The 21,540-nt window shown below is 48.7% G+C and overlaps 3 protein-coding genes and 1 long non-coding RNA gene across 9 annotated transcripts in view; 1 reads left to right on the top strand and 3 right to left on the bottom strand.

The window, feature by feature from the left end:
- Positions 1 to 12,289, bottom strand: part of LOC149359120 (cell adhesion molecule Dscam1-like) — a 40,178-nt gene extending 27,889 nt beyond the window's left edge. Inside the window, exons 1-4 of one of the 5 annotated variants that reach the window (XM_089571343.1) lie at positions 11,753 to 12,289; positions 11,384 to 11,665; positions 10,649 to 10,768; positions 10,405 to 10,572 (exon numbers count right to left, since the gene is read on the bottom strand). In XM_089571343.1, the coding sequence (XP_089427469.1) occupies positions 10,405 to 10,572; positions 10,649 to 10,768; positions 11,384 to 11,665; positions 11,753 to 11,999 (817 nt within the window). In that variant the 5' untranslated portion in view covers positions 12,000 to 12,289. Of the gene's footprint in view, positions 1 to 589; positions 710 to 1,845; positions 2,131 to 4,598; positions 5,726 to 5,746; positions 5,915 to 5,998; positions 6,119 to 6,481; positions 7,581 to 10,404; positions 10,573 to 10,648; positions 10,769 to 11,383; positions 11,666 to 11,752 lie in introns of those variants that run through there. The other 4 variants (XM_089571344.1, XM_089571347.1, XM_089571348.1 and 1 more) reach the window with 4 other exon arrangements.
- Positions 1 to 21,540, top strand: part of LOC149359119 (uncharacterized) — a 205,042-nt gene that overhangs the window by 84,991 nt on the left and 98,511 nt on the right. The gene's annotated exons all lie outside the window — the stretch shown is intronic.
- LOC149359121 (cell adhesion molecule Dscam2-like) lies at positions 8,480 to 10,355 on the bottom strand. Its single transcript, XM_089571370.1, has 4 exons — positions 9,969 to 10,355; positions 9,588 to 9,869; positions 9,373 to 9,501; positions 8,480 to 9,182 (listed from the first exon to the last, which is right to left on the bottom strand). The coding sequence occupies exons 1-4, from the start codon at positions 10,141 to 10,143 to the stop codon at positions 8,956 to 8,958; spliced, it is 813 nt and encodes a 270-aa protein (XP_089427496.1). The 5' UTR covers positions 10,144 to 10,355; the 3' UTR covers positions 8,480 to 8,955.
- Positions 12,437 to 17,181, bottom strand: LOC149359122 (cell adhesion molecule Dscam2-like). The gene is made up of 6 exons (XM_089571369.1): positions 16,932 to 17,181; positions 16,571 to 16,852; positions 16,381 to 16,500; positions 16,120 to 16,293; positions 15,219 to 15,500; positions 12,437 to 12,789 (listed from the first exon to the last, which is right to left on the bottom strand). Exons 1-6 carry the CDS (start codon positions 17,020 to 17,022, stop codon positions 12,497 to 12,499), a joined length of 1,242 nt encoding a protein of 413 aa, XP_089427495.1. The 5' UTR covers positions 17,023 to 17,181; the 3' UTR covers positions 12,437 to 12,496.

Genomic DNA, 21,540 nt, shown 5'->3' on the forward strand with positions numbered 1-21,540 from the left:
CCTTCAGTTTCCTGCTCAACGTCACAGCTGTGCCCATAATGCTGCGGGCGGCGCATTTCGTTATGGTGGCAGGCAGTGATGCAGCGAACACGACAGCTATCGCTGTTTTCGATTCAGATCCTTATTGATGGGCTTGGCTGCTAATTTGCATCGGGTACCATTGTCCTGCGCTGCAGCTCTTTATATAATGACCAACTGTGGTCATACTCGCTGCGGAGCGCGATTGGTCAGGTTTAGCTGCCGCACGGAAAAATCTGCGACCCTTCGGCGTCTGAATCGCAAGATAAACTGCTTCCAAACACCAAAAGTGGCATCATACTAGTCGCTGATGTCACTGGATTCCTGTATCAGATAACACACACGTTCGAAATTTCCAGGGCAGAGTTTATACCTTTGCTTAATCTTCTTTGCTGCAGCGTTGTGATATATTCTCGTTCGGAGTTGTTGATTGCTGAGCTGAATAACTTGGAAGGTAGTGTGACAGGTTAGTCTCTGTTTTTGAGCTTAAAAGTAGCAGTTCCGGTTCTCCTTGCTGAAGCAGGGTCCGTTAGGAAAACGAGCTACGTGAAGAAAATGATGATTGTAGTACCTGCCCTTTTGGACCATGTTATGTTCGGCTTGGGCGAACCAAACGCGATGCACTGGAAGCTTCTGCTGTGCCCCTGGCGCACTTCGGTATCGCCGGGCACTTTCTTCCACTCTGGTGGAACTGCGATGAGCACAGGGAGAAAAAAAAAGTACGTTTAAAGCCGAAAAAATCTCTACACTCAGCGTCTGTAGATGCTTCATCGTCTGACAGTCTCTGAACCGTCCTTGTTATAATAGGCTGTGGCCACATGAGTTCCCTGTACGATGTGCTCAAGATGTATTTGTCGGCAGTTTTGCTAATACAATCTTGTTTGCTGCTGTTGTGTTCTAAACTGTCTTGCACGTTTCGCGCGTGAGCATCAGGGAAATGATCACAGTATCAAAATCGCATGCAAGGAATAAACAAGTCACTACTACTCACTAGGCACATTGTGCTGACAGTATAGCATACGAGTACAAAACATGAAATTTACCGTCATAAGAGTTATTCATCATATGAGTTGAAATGTTGTAGTCTCACAGTCATTTTTCAAGTGCTGATTGCGTTGTGATTCAAGCTTACAATGACCGTGAATTTCTGTAACCGCTCTCGGAAGGGAACAGCAGTTTACAACTGGTAGCGAGCTGCTGGATATGGTAAGGGAATACGTCTACTCAGGGCACGTAGTGACCGCAGATCGGAATAATCAGAGCGAAATAACTAGAAGAATAAGATTGCTCTACTGCGGTAGAGCGCATTTGGCAGGTTCTCTCAGATCATGAATGGCAGTTTACCAATATCCCTCAAGAGAAAAGTATAGGACAGCTGTCTCTTACCGATACTCACATATGTGGTAGAAACGTGGAGGCTAACGAAGAGGGTTCAGCTTAAGGACAACTCAGCGAGCTAAGGAAAGAAAAATGATAGGTGTAACGGAAGAGGGCAGAGTGGGTCACGGCTCCAACGCGAGTTAATGACATCCCAGTGGAAATCGAGAGGAAGAAATGGGCTTAGGCAGGACATGAAATGCGAAGTCAAGATAACCGCCGGTCCTTAAGTGTAACGGAGTGGATTCCAAGAGAATGCAAGCGTTGCAGGGGGCGGCAGAAAGTTAGGTGGGCGGATGAGATTAAGAAGTTTGCGGGGATAGGGTGGCCGCAGCTGGCACAGGACAGGGTTAACTGGAGAGATATGGGAGAGGCCTTTGTACTGCAGCGGGCGTAATCAGGCTGATGATGATGAGATAAGAAAGAGCATGTTTTGGCATACGCACTAACCTGACACTTCGATGTGCGTGGTGCGTGTGTCGCTTCCGAGAGCGTTGATCGCTGCGCACGTGTAGTTTCCCGAGGACTCCGCGCTGGCCGGGTCTATGACCAGCACCAGGTAGTCTTCGAAGCGCTTCACCCTCGCGTCGGGCAGCAGGGAAGCGTCCACGTTGTTCTTCAGCCATTGAAACGTCAGCGGCTCGGAGCCCCGCTTCAGTAGACACGCGGCGGTCGCCTTCTCGCCGACGTTGACCTTTGTCGAGGCGATGATTTCAGCTATTGCTGGGGGCTCCTCTGCAACGGTGGGACATTGTTTTAGTTAACTTCGTGCGTCGCGCGTTTGGGAGGCTCGCTTGACTTGGTTGTTTTTGGTATATATCGTGTCCGCTGTAGTCTTTGTAAGAGGGTGCACCTATAGCTAGAGTTCGCAGGTGGAAATAAACGTTAACTCGTTAACTTTTCTTAGAACTTCAAAATAGCACTAAGGGTATCAAAACTAAATGGCGTGACTACCTCGCAGAATAGTCAGATCTTCGTTGGATAACTACTAATGATTATTGGCGTTACTGGAGTGCTAGCTAAGCGTTTTCTGCCATGGTGTACTGTGCTACATGGTCTGAAAGTTATTGGTTACGTGTCGACAAAACTAGTCTGCCAAGTCGTTCTTGGTGCAAAATGTGCATTGTCTTCACTTGCCGACGAAAGGATGCCGTAACGGGGCATTTAGTCTGGCTAGGTGAATACTTACGCCTGTATAGGGTTTTATTGACTGATACGAGCTCACCTTCTCTGCTTGATTTCTTTCTCCGCGGCACTCACGTGGCATAAATTTGCTAGTTTCGTGCTTTAAAGTTTACAATTCCGTGGTACTGAAGGCGCGCGCTTCCTGTGCTTTTTTATTGACCTCCCAAAATTTTCTGCACTCAGCATTCTGGCTTATTGGTCGCGGATTCTGTACGGATATTTGCTGGCTAGTTCGGGTGCAGCCTTTGGAAAAGTTTGGCTTATTGTTTATGGGTTTTAATGTTTCAAAGCGACTCTATGAGGGACGCCGTAGTGGAGGGCTCCTGATAATTTAGAACACTTGGAGTTGTTTAACATGATCTGACATCGCACACTACACGGGGCTGTAGCATTTCGCTCCCATAGAGATGCCACCGCCGCGGCCGGGATCGAACCCGAATCTTCCAGGTCAGCAGCCGATCACCATAACCACTGAGCCCTTTGGGAAGGGTTTGCATCAAATTTAGTAATACTGCTGACGGGCATTACAAGCAACGTGCATGAAACGGTCTCTGTGGAACGCTGTAAAAGTCTGCCATGCATCGAACCAAAGTACGCGCAGTCTGCAAATCGGAGCGCGACCTTAATGTCTGTAACGTAACGCTAGTTGGCTGGCGTTGCTGCCGCCGCTGTGATTAATGGTGACTAACGAGATATTGCGAAACTAAGGGCACAGAGCTGACCGGGTCAGTTTGTTGCGCTGCTTAGTACTTGTAAGATTGCGCAGTTGTCGGGGGAAGGCTTCTAGCAGGCATTCATTACCATATTTTCTTTACTTTTTTGCTCAAGATTTCAGGTTGCGCGTCCCTGACCTCGTATTTTTGTTCTTCAGTTCTCAATCGGAGTGCAGGCTGAACGATATGCGTAGGTGTTGGGATGGAGGATCGGGAGGAGTGTGATATTAGTGTCTCTTCTCCTAGCCGAGTAGTCAACCGCGTGCAACTTGCTAACACCTATAGCCCCCTCCCTCGACAGCTGACGCATTCATATCATTCAAGATAGGATTAAAGGTGCACTGAAGAGGAATCTGAAGTCGTCTTTTTGTCGCGGGAACTCGATCTACACGTTCTCAGCTTTCTTAGAAACTTCGACTTATTGCCCTGTGTGGCCGATTCCCGTAATTAAATCTAATTAACGTCCGGCTCCCGCCTTTTTTTTTAATTCCCCGCATGCGGTGGGAGGAGTCGACCAACGCATGGAGTTCCTTTCAGGCAGTCGCGTGGCGACTTTGCTTTCCCTTTTATTTTCTTTCTTTTAGGTTTCCGTGAATAAATAGATCTAGTCAGAGACTACATAGCTGCAAAATTAGGACCACGGAAATAAAAATACGCGTAGACTCTTTGCTTTCGCCGATCACTACGTATCACACCGCCGATGGCAGAGCGGCAAGCTGCCACGGGACTGGGTGAAAGGTTGGTCGACTCCTCCCACCGTTTGCGGGGAATTAAAAAGAAAGAAAACGGCGGGAGAGCGACGTTAATCCGATTTAAATTAGGGAAATGGGCCGCACAGCCCTTACAATAAAAGTTTTAGACAGTCTATAAGTGTCTATAGACTTCTGTCTATGAAGTCTATACACTGTCTATAGACAATTCCTAGAGAACAACAGTCTATAGGCAATACAAATGCCATAGACAGTCTATAGACTATCTATAGATTTATGGCCATACACTTTTAGTAGACTTTTGCCTATAGACAGTCTATAGACTATGAATAGGCAAAAAGCAATATCTATAGGAAGTCGATAAAGTCAATAAGAAGTCTATAGACTGTCTATAGACCATTTTTATAAGGGAGGGCAATAGTTCGACGTTTCCAAGAACGCTCGGAACGTGTAGATCGACTTCCAGCGGTAAAAATACGAGTTCTGATTCCTCTTCAGTGCACCTTTAAGGGACAAAGAGATGAATAGGATAAATGAATTAACGTATAAGGCAAAAAAAAAAAAAAGTGGCTCTTCGCAGGCCACGAGGACTCACCATATGCGGAGCTCACCTCGCTGAGGATGGCAGCCAGGAAGAAGCAGACGTGGATCGAGGCACAGCGCATGCCGAGTGCGCGGTGCATCCGTTCTTCTTGTAGTATGTGTACGCGTTCGACGCGAAAGAAGCGCAGTGGGTGCTCGACAACTGCGGAGACGTGTTCGGAGCACGCCGGTCGCGCGCACGCCCGGGCCTTGGCAGCGCTCCCCACGGGGCGACCGGGAGCGAGAGCGTTGGGGCCAACCACATTGTCGCCGCTTGTGGGACGTGGGAAAAAAAGAGCCGGCCGCGGCAGCGTCGTCGTTAACGGTGGCCTCTGCTGTCGTGGAAAACACAGACGCAGCGAGTGGCCGGCGGTAACAATCGGAACGAGGAGGAACGCATTCGTTGCCGCGCTCGTGCGGCCCTGCGTGCGAGTCGCGCGGAAGCCGTGTTTATCGACGTGGTCAGGTGAAATTTGTCTTATTTCGGTCTGGACTGCACCGTTTCGTCTAGAGTGAATGTTATCGGCGTTTGGTGTGACTGCGGGGGGAAGTATCTCATTACTTCGTGTTTCACTAGCCTTGCAGTTTGTTGACTCTCTCTCGCTTTTGTACAAGAACTCCCGAAGCTTATTCCGCTAGCGGTGGTATGGCTAGTTATTAGGAAAGCAACGGCTCAGCGACTGTCTCAGCTAGAATGGATGCTGTGAGGGAAGAAATGAGGGGAGTGAGAAAGGATGGGGAGAAACAGCTGCATGTAGCTGCTACGTACGGGCAAGGTTAATTCTTACCGATTCCCTCTGTACTGTTCGTCAATCTTGCTTAACTGGTAGCACATTAGGTACGCAGTCTCAAGCGCCTATCTAATGAGCGGGGGTTCAAAGGTTTCCCCTTCCCCCCGATTTAAGAAATCACCTTTTGTCTCTCCCTAAAAAAAGTCCTGGCTGCGATTCTGCCCTCTCTGTATTCCTGTTTTCGATGTTCGTAGTTTTCGCATTTTTGCTCTGAACGCTGTGTCCCGAATGTTGAGTGCTAGCACTGTGGTGTCCAGAGGGATTTCGATGGAATGGGCTGCTTTAACCCAGACGTCTTGTGTATTCTGCAATGTTTTGTTTCGGGGCAGTAGTTTGCTGCGCTTATTTCTACGACGGTGAAGTTTCATACCCCGTACGTGCAAGTACAGCGAGTGGCTGACGGATCCGAGACCGTTGTGAGCCCTGCACGTGTACTTCCCGGCGTCCTCTGTTGTGACTTCTTCGATGAGCAGTGTGCCGTTGGGAGAAGCCTGCATTCGAGGGTTGGTGGCTTGGAGGGCGACCTCGATGTCACTACCTGCGTTTTTACGTGAAAATGAAGTATTTCAATTAGCCCGCTTTTAAGTTGTACACTGCTGGAAGAAGTTGCCTGGAAACATACCTGACGGTCGTGACCAGCTTACAGTGGGCTTCGGCGAGCCGGTGGCGTGGCAGCTGAGGACGACGCTGCCACCTTGGACAACGTTCGTGTCGCCTGTTGTTTTCTTGAGTAACGGTGGTGCTGAAGAAAACAGATAACTTCCCGTATTATTAGGTGCAACGTATGTGAAGGTCGTGGTTGATTAGAAAATTTAGTGCTGAGGAGGCTACGCTACTGCTCGTGGTCTTTTTTTTGCTGTGTGACCATCTACGAGTAGCCACTTGACCAATTTCTTGTTCTTAGTGCATAACCAGTTTGAGAATTTTCGAAGCGTTATTTCTGTTCATGTTATTCGTAGGTGGTACTGACCGCACACATGGCTGTCTAGTAGCCAAGTAAACAGCAACGAAGAACCCGTCTGGATAAATGCATAGCTCTTGATGTAAGTCCAGGGGTCTTCCTTACTCAGAGACGTTTACTTAAGTCTGAGCAGAGAGAACTTGCCTTCTACGTCTAAGTAGGCGGAGTGGGTGTCGAATCCGAATATGTTCTTGACGATGCAGGTGTAGTTTCCGGCACTTTTCTCGTCGACAGCGTCGATGATCATGAGGGAGAAGTCTGACTCCGTCTTGACTTTCACATTTTCGGTCGTCTGCAGTTCCTTGCCTTCTTTCGACCACGAGAAGGAAAAGGGTTGTGTCCCTTCGCTGACAAAACACAGAATGCTAATTTTCTCCCCCTTGCTGGCTACTTTGGACAAGGAGAATGGCCTAATCTTTGGTGGGGCTGCAAAATAGTGCACAAGATAATATACGTTAATCTCCTCGGTCTTCACGGTTATGTATTAGTACGGCGTCGAAATCGTGAAGTTCATGCTCGTCATCTAAAAGGAGAAGAGCGAGGCATGCATCGTGCAGCATGCTGCACACTTACTCACTTGAGCATTCTACGCGGTGTATTCCGATGTGAAGAAACACACAGAAGACGAGGAGCACGGGTCTTGATGGCAGGAGGTTCATCGTGGGTGCACTTCCTTTTCTGTGGAGTTTCATTGTGCGTTCGTCGTGAACTTTGGGAAAATAAGCCGTGAACTTAAGTGTGGCGTCTTGTTGTGACAGCCATGGCCCGTCGCTGGCATTAGTGCCCGTAGTGACTGCCAGGGGGCTTCCATCGAGATTTTAGCACACGGACAAGAGGCGCCGCATGTCGTAGAAAACTGATATTACGCGCTGAAACGCAGAAAAAGCGTGCGTTTTTGAAGTCATCTTCGCTGTTACTCGAACATGTAAGGACACTGTCCGACACCTGTGCATGATTGTGTGCACAAGTCTCGTATCATGAGCTCGGAAGTGTCGCTACAGTGCAGGACATTCGGAGGTTTGCGAGCTTGTCGCGTCTTTCAACTTCGTTGAAGCGGCGTGAGCTTTGTGGTCATGAAACACTCCGTTGGATTCGTGCTTTGCTCATTCTGAATACCCCATGCTTCTACAAAGGCTAGCGCAGAGCAAGAAGTTGCAAAACTTGGTCATTTTGTGGCGTTCCTTGGAACAAGCAAATTGCAGAATGTGTAAGCTTTTACAGAATGTCGCAGGTAACAATGCCAAGGTGCCCGTCTCACCGTTGACAGTGACTGTGAAGCCGTGCGTAGCTACTGGTGCGATGCCGTTATCTGCTTCGCAGACGTAATGACCACCGTCGGCACTTGAAACTCCGTCAATGAGTAGGGTGCCATTTCCACTTGAGGCAGTGTTTATTATAACTGCGAGAAAAGAAAAGAAGACGAGGGGGAAATATGTCCCTCAGCATTATCAGTGCACATTTCGCAAGCGTGCATGCTTGCATACTGCGCCTTCCGCTCACCGTCTTGCTTCTTCCAGCTGATCTTGGGTGCGGGAGAGCCGTATGCCAAGCATTCGAAAACGGCGCGGTCCCCTATGTTGACTCTAAGGTCTCCCGGAGTTTTCTTCCAAGACGGTGGGGCTGTTTCAAGAATAGTGACAACACATAATAAAACGTTCATTTGCAATTATTTCGAGCTTCAGAACATGTCTTATACCTTGAACGTCCAGCACCGCTGTGTAGCTGTCAAACCCAGCCCTGTTCTTTGCTATGCAGGTGTAGTTTCCAGCATTGGGCACTTCGACTGGCTCGATGAGAATAAGCGAAACTCCTCTTTTCGTTTCAACAAATACATTTTTTGCTGAGCTCACATCGTTTCCATCTTTGAGCCACGACATGGTCACTTGATGACCTCCCGATGTTGCCAAACACATCGCCGAGATACGAGAGCCCGGTTTTACAGATCCGGGGAACGAGAATGGCTGCAGCTTGGGTGCCTCTGTTGTGGCTGCGAAAACGGTTAGGTTGTTAAATTGTACGAGGTGCGGTTTAGCGCAGCGTAAAAGACGAATTGGGTATAAAAGGTCTCACTTACCTGCTTGATAGCTTGGGCACACTATTGTTAATAAAGTCCAGGTGATGAGCTTCACAGTCATGCTTGTCCGTGCCTTTAGGCAGTGCTCGGGTATTGTTTTCGCAGCGAGGCGAACTCGCCACAGGCGTGATCTTAAGTTCGCATATTATCACTTTTTGCATGAGTGGTGCAGGTTACTTTACCGAAGACATCGAGGTGTGGAACTGGCTGGGCAGCGATGCATTTTTGGGGCGTCCACAGGCTCACAGAGAAAGAACATTTTCCATGCGCACCCTGGCGACGCCAGTGGTAGGCTCTCTACGCGATGACGGGCTCATCGCGACACACTGTGTAAACATGGCAAACTACACAAAATTGCTGTTAAAACGCGCGATTTTACAGACGCTTGTTTCGTGCTACAAATTAAAATCGTCATGCAAGTGCTCGTTTGTACGTTTCTTTTCATCAAAATCGCTCGCAGAAAATGTTTGTTCGGACTACATTGCAAGAATGAAAGTTTAGTGGTTGAAAAGTGCGGAATAGTATGAATGTTGGATATTTGTTCTCAGACATTCCGTCTTCGACGAAAGCGGGTCTTTTTTTTTTTTGAGATTTTTCGTTTCTCACCGTGTACGAAGACTTTAACAGTGTGTTGAATGTTGGGTAGGATGCCGTTTTCAGCTTCGCATTTGTATGCTCCTGCATCTTTGATGGATACTTCTTCGATGATCACGGTGCCGTTGCGATGAACAGTGAGCCGTTCGTCTGCCGTTTTCATGTCCACAGGGTTGCCTGAAGGAGCACAAACTAAAATTACAAATAGTTGTGTCATATGCGCCACAGTGTTTTGCATTGTGTTTTAAAAATGCTTATAATAAAATATCTCAGTACAGGTATCTTAAACATCGTACATTGAAAAGCAGGCTCATGTAGAGTCCATTAAAAAAAAAAAAAACTCGATGTAACATGATTAAGAACTCACCATGTTTATCTCCGCTCTTACGGAACGTCAGCGACGGATGTGGAAATCCGGCCGCCAAACACACCATGACAAGCGTCCTGCCCAGTACGACTGAAATGTCGCCGCTCGCTTTCTTCCACGTCGGGGAAGCTGCGAAGAAAAAAAGTAACACGATATTAGTGTGTTTTGCGCGAGCTTAGCCTCAAGCCGAGTGGTTTTGAAGCGTCAGTACTTACACTCGACTTCCAGAACAGTTGTATAACTGTCGAAGCCGAACTTGTTCTTCGCTATGCACGTGTAATTTCCCACGTGCGAAGGCAAGACGGGCTCCAGGAGCAGCACAGAGTAGTCGGGATCCGCTTTCAGTCGCGTTCCTTGCACCGTGCTCAAGGAGTCACCGTCCTTCAGCCATGAAAACGTAACTGGCTGCACGCCGGATGTAATCCAGCACGTAACGAGGGCTTTGCCGCCAACCGGTATGTTCTTGGAAAAACTGAATGGTCGTATTTCAGGCACTTCTGAAAGATTTTTGAACATTAATGCGAGGCGAGCACATTGCAGCTATGATATGGAACACAGTAAACACTGTGTAGGCTGTGCGTTTACATTTCACTCACCTTTGCTTTGCGAGACGGAGTGAAACAGGAAAAAGCTCGTGGCGATGATGTTCAGCTGCGTACAGATTTTCGCTGTGTAGCAGGGTGCATGCATGGCGAAAATCACAGCCTGCTGTAGTCTGAGGTGGCCTCTCAGCGGTAGTGACAGTTTTGGCTGGTCTGTTCGGTTGGTCATAGGTTTCGGGGCAGCGCGACTGTACAAAGAACGCACTGATGGCTCCTTCGTTATACCATGGACACGAGGCGCCACATATCGGGAAAGAACTGTGTTAGTTGCTGACGGGAGTCGCAGGATGTGGTAGAGCAAAGCTCCAGTTGTCTAAGCAAGCCGCCATCATCTTACCATAATCATGCAATCATGGCGAATAGTTCGAATAAATGATAGTACTAGAATATAGTTGTACCAAAGTTCCTCCTTTACGTAGCGTGGACGCACCGTTCACTTTGACCGTGATGGTCTTTCTTAGGGTCGGCGTGATGCCGTTGTCAGCTTCACAGGCGTACTGTCCAGCGTCCCGCGTCTCCAAATACAGGATCACCATGGACCCGTTTTGGTTTGCCTCGTGAGGGTGTGCTGATTTTGTCGAAAGCAGAGACGTGCCACCTAGGAAATGAATAGAAAGCGAGCAAGTAATAATATGTCAAAGATCGAATACAAGCCAGGCTAAACGACGACGAACCTTCGAGTTTTAACCAGCGGATTGTCGGCGTAGGCGAACCAGATGCTGCGCATGGGATGACAAGTTTAGTGCCGAGTGTACCGCCCACGTCCTGAGGCTCTCGTAACCAAGTCGGGGGTGCTAAAAGAACAAAAAAAAAAAGAGCACAACTGCCAACTAAGTGTTGAGGAAAACCAAAGGTCTGGACAGCATTTCGAGTTTCGTTAGTCGTTTGTAGGTGTATTAAAAATTATCTTAAATTTATGGCTACGTGTTAGGATATTCCTTTACTGGGATTTTTAGTTGTGCGTTTATGAGAACGGGGTATTAAACGCGACAGGCTGACATTCTGCTGGTAGAAACAGGCTCGTGTCCCTTTGCTTCGCAATAGCGGTTTAAGCGAAATATCTGCTAATAAACGTTTGTGGGTTCTCTTGGCTATTCTAAACCCTGATGCTTATAGTTTCTGGCGGCATTATGAGCTTTTTTTTTGTCCCCACCCCAACTTTGTTACTGTTTAAGTTCATTCTCTGGAAATAAAACTTGATTCAGTGATTGGTACTTAACTTGCACCTATGTGTGGTGTCTTTATTATAGGGTGGGCTGCGGAGGTTTAGCAGCCATAATTGGGAAAGTCTGCAAAAGCCAGTCATTCAGCTCAGAACTGTCACATTTTGAACCTCTGAGTCGTCATTACGCTTGTGCTGCAAAGCACTGCGAACGCCAGCGTGTATAAGCAATTGCACGGTGCCTTACCTTCAACGTCGAGGTACGCCGTGAAGCTGTCGAACCCTGCCCGGTTCTTGGCGATGCAGCTGTAGTTTCCGGCGCTCTGCCCATCCACTGGGTTGATGCTAAGCACCGAGAAGTCGCTGTGTGACACGATGTGCGCATTCTTTGAATGCGACGCGTCCACACCGTTTCGGAGCCAGGTGAAGGTGACGGGCATGTCGCCTTCCGCCAGGAAACATGTAGTCCGAACGTTGTTTCCAGGCTTTGCAGTTCCCGCGAACGAGAAGGCGATGATCTTGGGAGTGACTGCGGGTTTGGCAGAAACCGTGTTAGTTAATCTGCAGCAATATCGTACCAATAAGTTTCAAGGGATTTCTGGTTCACGTAGCTCACCTTTGACGTTACTCGCTTCGAGGCACGCTACGTAGGTGAGCAGAAGCTGAACCACCGCTGCATCTTTCAGGCGGAGCCTGGAAACTGGGCCCATTCCTACTGAGCGGCATTTTGGCGACGCCTGAGCGCATCTTGTGGTGCTGTGTGGCATAGCGAGAATGCGAGTACACCGAACAGCCACCACGAATGGCGTTTTCCCGTGCTGGCTTGAGCGCGTACTCGCGTTGGCAGACATGCTGCGCCACATGTCGTCGACTGCTGGGAACACGGCTGTTGCCCAGAAGGCCTTGCGAGTGTATCATGCCAGTACAAATATGTTGCAAAACACGCGGCAGATAAGTGCCTTTCTGCTTTTTGCGGGTTTTTTTTATGGCAGTCTTTGCAGTCTCTTTGTCCTTGCACAAAAACGAAGCGTTGTTTTCAGCGGCAAACAGATCGTTCTGGATAGAACGATGTTACTGAGCGTTCTTTTCGAACAGGGTGTCATTCGCGCCTTTTGACCTGCAGCAGCCGGGCTGCTTGGCGGGCGAGTGTGGTGTAAACATTTCGGCAGATAGCAAAACAACATTTCGGCAGATAGCAAAACAATGGAAAGGGCGTTATCACTTGCCATCAGCAGAGTTGCATTTGATCGGTATCGTTCTCTGCTGCCTTCGTCCTTACCGCTTATCTTGAGCGTTATCGTTTTCTTTAGGACCGGCGCCACGCCATTGTCAGCTGTGCATGTGTACTGCCCGCTGTCCCTTATGTCCAAGTCGTGGAGGTCCAGGGTTCCATTTGCATGCACTGTGGATCTTGATGGAATCGCCTCGTTGACTGCTGCTTGCCGGCGACCGTCCTCTGCACCACATCGTGTAAATAGCAGGTGTATTGGGCCTTTAGCGCTCGCGCGGCGCAGTGGCAATGACGCAGCTTACCTCGCACGACGTGCCAGCTCATTTTCGGCGAAGGTGAGCCGGATCCGATGCACTCGATTCGCACCGTGCTTCCGACTACGCCTGCCTTGTCCATCGGCTCTCGCTTCCACTCAGGCGGAGCTGAAAGGGCAGCACCGGTCTGTGAGTTTCGTTGTACCTTTTATAAACCTTTACCTTTTATATCACGGCAAATCTGATATTTTCGCAGAGTCGTGTTGCACGAGTTCAGCCTCAGCCAACTCGTGCAGCCAACTCTCACGGCGTGAGAGAATGCACTTATGTGCATTCTCTTGCTCGTACTGGTGCTAATTGCTGCCTGAACCATGCAGTGCTTATTCCAATCGTGCTTTGTTTATATCCTTGTAGCCAAAAAGAGTACGATAGGGAGCGCGAACGCATTGCTCTCCAATGATCTGAACTGTCGACGGAGACAAAAGTGCCCGTGTGCTTTGCGGCGTCAGTGCTTTTTAATAAAAATTAATTTGGAGCCTTCCACTATTGCGTCCATCATAGCCCACGCGCCGCTTCGGGACGTTAAACTCCACATGCCATGGTAGAGGGAGGATGGTCAGATGGTTCTTTATAACCATAACGTGAACAACGAGGGGAAAACCTCAGGATGCCTGGTTTTCCCCAGTTTGTTCACTTTGTGACCCACATGCTGTCGTAAGTGATGGAGGGAGACCAGCTTTCAGCTTGTCCTTCTAGCTGCAAACGCTATACAAATAACTCATCGACATGCGTGAAGTTTTTAGTGGTTGTGTCAAAACCAAATGTGGTGACTGCGGCGTTCACACTGTTTACCTTCGACTTCCAGAAGCGAGGTGAAGCTGTCGAAGCCCGCCTTGTTTTTCACTATGCAGGTGAAGTTTCCGGCGCTCGCCGCACTGACGGGGGAAATGGTGATCAGTGATACCTCCGAATGCGTGTCTATTTTGACATTGGGCACTGAAGATGCGTCGTGCCCGTTCCTTAGCCAAGAGAACGTCATGGGACGGTCGCCAGCCTCCACAACGCACGTAGTTCTCACGGTTTCTCCTGGCTTAGCCGTCTTGCGAAAGTGGAACGGCTGTATCCTCGGTGCAACTATAAACAGTGTGCGGAACTCAGATGCGCTGCCAGCCCTAGGAAACATTCGAGTCGGCCTTGGCTTACCTTTTTCGGAGCACACACTATTCGCGCACAAACTTAGGATCGTGAACAGGAGTATTAACATAGTGGCTCGTGACACCTTGGGTACCGAAAGATGGTTACAAGAATATGCCGTTGGAAGACACCTTAAGCCAGCTCTGTTAGCGGCGCCACTAGCACACACTGATGCGCCATATTGTACGCGGAAGCCTAGCACCAGAGTCGTGTAAAAGTCTCTGTGTTTTGTGGACAAGGTGCGCCGCTCCGTGTTAGCCGCTTGAAGCTTCAACGTCGGCTTAGTCTGTATTGCTTGTTGAGGGTGCTCGGATTTGTCGGACTTCTCGTAATCGGGACGAATGGCCACGAACATTGGCGCCAGCGATTTTTAAGAATGTATGCGCTATATGCTTGCGGCCTTACGGTCTAAATTCTTGTAGAACATCCCGATTGTGTGCACGGCATGACACTTTGCTTACGCGCGTAACCTATGCATTCACTGTCCAGCTTAGATGCAAGCTTGATGTCTAGTTTTGTTTGGAGAAGGCCCCACTGTGTACCTTTTTCGCACGGTAATCCTGAGGAAACAGGCGCTTTGTACTCCTGGCATGGATGTTGTTTTCGTATGATGTGAGGGGTCTAACGTCCCAAACCGACACAAGGGCTATTAAAGATGCAGTAATGGAGGGCTTCTGATTAATTTAGACCAGCTAGAGTTTGTTGAGGGGCACTCGCATCGCACACGACTCGGGAGTTTTGGACTTCGCCTCCACCGAAATGCAGCCGCCTAGGCTGGAATCGAACCCGCGTCCTGGAGCTGAGCAGCTGACCACTGAGCCACCGCGGCGGGTTGGATATTTCGCTTTAAAATGCTTAGTTTTCTGACTAGATCTTCTGCTTGTGAATATTTACAAGGCTTGATTCGATCATGCCTATGTCACACATTTTGATTAGTTGGTTAGTGCACTATAGGCATCGTGTTCAGTTTTCGTGTTTCACAACGCTCCGAGTGCTCAAGAGTGCACAAAATAATGTTTGTCGCATATGATACACTTCAGCAGGCCGGTTTGACGAAAGTATGTGTGGTATGCAGCGCAGGCAGGAAATGCTTTTGCATTTGCGCTTTGCGTGAGGAAAAAAAAAAGTCTTTGGGACGAAGTGCCCGCGGGGTCGCTAAACACTAGTCGATAATTCAACATTGGAGACAGTGTACACAAAACCTTAATCGAAACAAAAGGGATGGGCCGTATCTACGCGCGATTGGATAAACCTCGCCAACAGATAATGCTAGCTAACCAAGTTTCTGTCTTCAGTGCCGTGTTTGCAGAAAGCATAGTAACCGACTCCAACCTGTTCTGCATGGCTGCTCAGCATATTACGACCTTTACGCTGATATAACCAATAATTTGTCATTATCTCACCTTCGACGTCCAGATACGCGGTGAAGCTGTCGAAGCCTGCCTTGTTTTTCACGATGCACGTGAAGTTCCCTGCACTTGTGGCATCCACTGGGCTGACGTTCAGTATGGAGAAATCAGCGTGCGTGTTAACCTGAACGTTCTTGGTTAGGCTGGCGTCTATACCGTTGCGAAGCCAGGAGAAAGTCATTGGAGAGTCGCCGGCCTCCACGAGACAGGTCGTCCTTGCATTTTCGCCCGGTTTTATCGTCTTGCGAAAATGGAACGGCAATATCTTTGGAGGCACTGAAAGAAGGAAAGCCGCAGGTGACTTTCAGATTCAGCAGCTTCACTTGAGTGCCTTCCGGCGCAACTCGTAGTACGAACAAAACGAGGAAACAAGTAAATGCCGTCTTACCTTTGTTGGTGCTCGCTGAGTTTCCCAGCGGTGGAAGAAGCCCGAAAAGGAGCGGAACCATACACCGAGCTATCGTAACGAGTGGAAGGTGCATTTCCTTCTGTGCTGCGATGTTGCGGAGGAAAACCGCAGCTGCAAATCCAGTTTTGACTAGTGCGAACGTGCCGTTGGCCGCAGCGAACCACGGCTTGTGAAGTAAAAAGCCTTGGTCGTATTGTACGCAGCTTGCTTCGGTCCCGGCGACCATGGACACGGCGCGCCACACCGTGTCAGAGTTCGGTTCTAAGCAGCTCCACATTTCCAGTTGCGGCTCGTAGTTTGTTGGGCTGCGTGCCCCTAGCTCTGCGGAAAGCTGCTTCTGAGGAACTACAGCTTTCTGATTGCAGTTTACAGCACTACTAAAGAAGTATAGCATTCACCGAATGCATAGCATGGCTGGAAAACAACATTTTTTGCGAGCAGTCGAGACGGTAACACTCGTTTCTATTGTGAATTTCAGTGTCTTACCGCGTACTTTGACTGTGGTCGTGTGCGAGATGGGCTTTCCTATTCCATTGTCGGCACTGCACCTGAAGTCTCCGCTGTGCGACTCCTGAGCCGAGGACAGAACCAGGCTTCCATCGGGCCGCACTGTCGTGTGTGCGTCGGTGTTCAGTACAGGAACCCAATCTTTGGCTTCTCCTGCGAAACAATTGAAGAACGAAACTGGGTTATTTGTTATCCGCGTCTTTTTTACCGTCAATACACAGATTTAATGCTACTACAAACCTTTTTTGAAGAGCCACGTCACCTTAGGCGTTGGAGACCCGTGCGCTTTGCAAGATAAGACGAGTTCTTTGCCCTGCACTATGTCTGTGTTCCCTGGAACGCTTTTCCATGTTGGTGGAGCTGCGACAGAGGCCAGTTTAGCGACATTTGCGTAATTTCTTATAACACTACGACTGTATGTCACCACTACCTTCTACTTCCAGGTAGGCTGTGTGGCTGTCGAACCCCGCCTTGTTCTTCACGATGCATGTGTAATTTCCGGCATTCACAGCTTCTACCGGCTCGATGACCAGTACGGAGTAGTCACTCTTTTTTTCCTCGCGCACATTCTTCACGGATGCTACGGAGGTGCCGTCTTTGAGCCAGGAAAACGTGAAAGGCTGCGTTCCGTCTGCGGCCGTGCATATGACCGACGTCCTTCCGAGCACTTTAAGCCGGCTCGGAAAGCTGAAAGGCTGAATCTTGGGCGCGCCTGCGAGAAGTTCACATGCGACGCTATACCTGACCGGAATGCTCTCTCTGACACGGGCATGCATTGAAACATGACTTACCGAGAAGGAGCACTTCCCCGGCGAGCAGCAGCGCTAGTAAACAAGCGTACTTCCAGGTTTGAAGAGCGCTCGGAGGCACGCGATTCACCATGCTCCGAGTGGACTGCGGGCAGGCAGAACGCACACACACCCGCACTCACTGTGGCGTAAAATTGTTGCTGAAACGTCGTCCCTATGAAAATGCGCCGTGGAGTCGAATAGGCAGCGGCAGCTTCGTTGGTTCTGTGGCCATGGCGGAAGCAAGCGACAGGCCGCATCTGTTTGTGCGAGGACAGAGCTAGCGAAACGTGGACTCGAGGCGCCGCGTACCGTCAGCTTGTGGAAGCGCTCTTACGCCTCCGGAATATGCTACATGCCGGATTAGATGTAGTTCGGAGGATGGTGAAAATGTGCTAGGAAATTGTTCCTCTCTTGTATCTGCAGCCTTTTGGACTCGTGTCTTGAACAACAAGCGGCAGGTTCAACGAACACCGGTGTCACGAACATGTGGGCGTCTGCAGTTTTTTTCGTTTAAAAAATTGCTCACCGTAAATGGACAGAAGGAAATCGTGGCGTATGTCTGGTTCCACTCCATTTAGAGCCGTGCACCGGTATCTGCCAGTCTCGTTGAGCGTCACTCTGGGTATGTCCAAGTGCTCTCCTTCCGTTCGCAGCTTCGTCCATGCTTGCGTAGCCTCTGCAAGTTGTGGGACGCATGTAGAAAATTTTCGACGCTGTTCCCGGGCGAGTAACCCACATGAACACAGAGGCGTTTTAGCTGGAAAAGCACTTTTCAGCTCGAAGTGGAAAAGATTTCAGGTGGAGCTAGCTGGAGCGGCAATTTTCTAAATGGAAGCAAAGGAAGTTCGCAGCTGGAGCTAGCTTGAAAAAGCATTTTCAGGCTGGCGTTGAAGATGGAATTGAGTGGATTCCGGCTGGGCATGATTTGCGGTTTTATATTATAATTCAGCCTTGATATTGTATTTTTATACTTATGGGAAACTTCCCAGATTTAATTAATACTTCGGTTTGGACGAGTTGGTTGTTTCTTAAAGAGCGTAAGTACTTGTGCGAAGACGACACAGGCGAACAAGGAACACGTAAGGCATGTAAAGTGCGCAACTTCTAACTACTTTATTAAAACATCCACAGCCCATAGCAGCGAGGGCGTGCGGAGCAGGCCAAAATGGCTTGAAGTAAAAACAAAACAAAGCTAACAAATGTTGTCCTTGCTCTGTTTTCCAAATTTGTTTTCGATGGCTCATTGTTTCTGCACGTTGTGAAACAGTCCCTTCTATGGTTTATGGCGGACAACATATCTTTGACTCTTTTTAGCACAGGTCGTACACAAAGAGTAGTTCGGCAGTAACTTCGTTATAGGACTACTTACAACGACTCGAATATGAGTAACAAAGGTAAAGCTTTCGATGTGATTGGCTTACCTACAAACCTTTCCCATCCAACTGTTGGGGGTGGTGATCCCGTAGCTCGACAGCTGAGTTTCATTTCACTTCCGAAAGCCATTTTCTGGTCTCCAGGGGTCTCGACCCATCTTGGAGACGCTGTGAAATACAAACATTCCAGTTAACATGTCCTTCTAGTTTCTTGGTTCAGTAGCATCTGCGGACAGCAGCCGCACGCGCGAGCATTTACGGCAAGACGAACTCTGCTTTCACAGCCTGCCGCCTATGCCGAGTTCGTGCAGGCAGTATTTCCATTCGTTAATACAGTTTTATACGCACGTCGGGGAAACATTTTTTTTTTCTCGGTACATACCTTCCACATCCAGAAACGTCGTGTAAGAGTCGATGCCCGCCCTGTTCTTGACTACGCAGGTGTAGTTGCCTCCGCTATTCACTTCAACGGGCTCGATGAAAAGCATCGAGTACCCCTGTTCGTGCTTGAAGCGAACAGTACTCGTCTCCGTTACCTCCTTTCCGTCTTTCATCCAAATGAACTTCATGGGCGCCGTGCCGGACGCGACCGTGCATATTACCGTCGTTTTTTCGCCGGCCCGCCACCGTTTCAAGAAGGAAAACGGGTTGACCCTTGGAGGTTCTGCGTTGCAGACCACACCAAATGAGAATTTTTGCAAGATCGGTGTGCATCACATGGCTTAAGTCAAACAGTTAATTCCTAACTCGTTCATTTGACACGGCTGCCGAATGAAACAGTCTGATAACCTTACCGATTGACGGCGTGCCTGGAACCAGTTGTAGCATTCCGGCGAAGATGCAAATCTGCGTGGGATTCATTGTTCCCCGTATTCGCTTTCATGTAGAAAATGAGTACATATCTTGTTCCTTCGTAGTGCTGTTGCAGTAGCGGTGGAACTCCATCAGTGTATCAGCCCAGACTATGTTGCAGCCGTTTCGGACGCTTGGCGTTGGCTTTTTACACCCGCCAAGCGGACGTGGGGCGCCACGTATCGTCGAAGAGCTCAATCCGCTTATCCTCCGGAACTGTATCGGAGGCGTTGTGCTGAAAACCGCTTGTTTCATTCGTTCGTGCTTTCTACATGATATTTACTGCTAAAGCGCATTCACAGGAAGGGGTGATGCTTTTTTGTAGAAGTGGATGAATTGTGCACATACAGAGTAGCGCATTTTACTATTTCGGTTTTTGCGTCTATACATGCAACCAGCAATATTAAGAATCCGGTTAGATAATGAAACCTTTTCCTCAAAGCGCCTTCAGTAAACGGCGAGAAAAAATTGTTTGCCATTGTGGCCGAGTCTGGTCATTCAGGGAAATCTAAAGTGGCTGTGGGCATGCGAATGACGATGAAAATGTATCTGTTCTTAATCAATTAATGATTTCAGTCGGTATCTTGTCTTCACTTTCAATTTTCTTTGCTTGTTTCAGTGGTTCACTTTTATCAACTACCGTTAAATGAATAACAGCATGCAATCTTTTCACTTTCGCGTATCTGTCCAGCGCCGGAAAGGTGCCTTGTTGTGACACGCAAAACAAGAACGTTGCCATAGCTCGTGAAGTTGGAGGCCTGCTTCCCTGTCGCTTATTGCTTTTTTTATTCTGTTGTGTTTTTTTTTTTCAATTCTCAGTTTCGAAGCGCGCCACAGTACTGCGTTGAAGATTACATGGTTAAACATCAGGAAACAAGGACTGATGCTGGCGCAATGGCAACTGCTGCGGGGGTGCTAACAGATATTAGTTTGGGCTTAAAGAAAGAAATAAGAAAAAAGTGCCCTGCCCGCACCGTCAGGGGTGCTAACAGTACGTAGTTTATCATATGGCTGATGTCTGCGGCGTACCTGGTACCCTCCTTCCATCCATCGGACACAAGATTTTGCCCGTTTACGCCGTATACTTGGCGATCCGCAAAAACGTCCGTTATCTACGCTTTCACACGTGCCGTTGATTGGGCACATCTTAACAATCGTTTCATTTACGGAGAAATGTTCTGTGGTGAGCGCTTCAGGAACGTGCACACACGAATTGTACGCAGGAAGTAATGGGTGCGCGCAGCGTACCCTGCAGCGCTTCATCGCCGATCGTTACCTCAGCGTGATAATAACCGCCGTTAGTATACAGGGAGCTGCCGTTATCTGTAAAACACGGTCATGTTTATTTAAATCTTAGTTTCAGTTCACTTGCTTTCGAAGTTTTGTAATTGCTTTCTTACTTGCGTTGTGTTCATGCGCTTCAAGAGCATTACCGCATGCTTTGTTTTAGTCCCTTTCTGGTTGCTTCTGGTTGTTGTAACGATCAGACACTTTTGCGCCTCGCATTACGAATCCACGAATACAGCACCCGAGTTAGTACGCGAATAAAGGCCGCATTATACGAACGCCTCGAGTCGAAATTAGATTCTATGCCCACACAAGCGTGGTTTGTGTCGTAGGAAGTTAGGCGTGATTAATTAATCCCAGTGTTTCGGCGATGTATTATCGTCTAATGCAAGTCCATTTAGCTAGAACAGTTAATGACAACTCATTTTCGCTCTCATTTTGGGCTTATTGTACCGAAACCGCTCGACGCGCCTCCTGCTTGTCTGGAAAAATCAACCCGCGCAGGGCCAGCCCTTGTTCGTGTTCCGCGGGACATCGATTAGCAGTCGCCATGTTTGATGCGCGCGCTTTACCCAATATAGCGACTCCGTGAGCTTCAGGATTTAGCTGGCTCTGGCGTTCTGAGGGACTCCTATCGATTTTTCCTCGATTCAGCAGTGTCTTTTCGTCGCCCTACCGACTGGCGTTGAAAGTAATTTGACTCTAAAAATTTTCAATCTTCAATCATTGCCTCCAGTTTTCTTTGTTGAGCTCATTTTCCCGGTACGTGTATGCCTTGCATAATGATTGCATTAAGCAACTGTTCTGTTCCGATTGCACGATCGCACTGGTCTCAGAGGAGGCGCGAAGTTCGAAATGGAAGTTGTTTATCCCTTTGAACTCGCGCCGCCTAATGGCGGCGTGTTGTTGTGCGTAGTCGGCAGACAACTTGCTTCGCACGTGAAAAACTGTGGTCGGGATATGTGGCCGGCGTTATTTGTTCTCGATCGTTGTTTCGATGATAGGCCGCAGGCGACCGACTCGTGGGCACCGATTTAGGTGTGGCCGCGGCAGCGCCGACAGCAGCTCCATCGGTCAGGCACAAGAAGAAACTGGGT

Source organism: Amblyomma mixtum, chromosome 2, assembly GCF_055824585.1.
Source record: "Amblyomma mixtum isolate Tamu chromosome 2, ASM5582458v1, whole genome shotgun sequence".
Classification (NCBI taxonomy): domain Eukaryota; kingdom Metazoa; phylum Arthropoda; class Arachnida; order Ixodida; family Ixodidae; genus Amblyomma; species Amblyomma mixtum.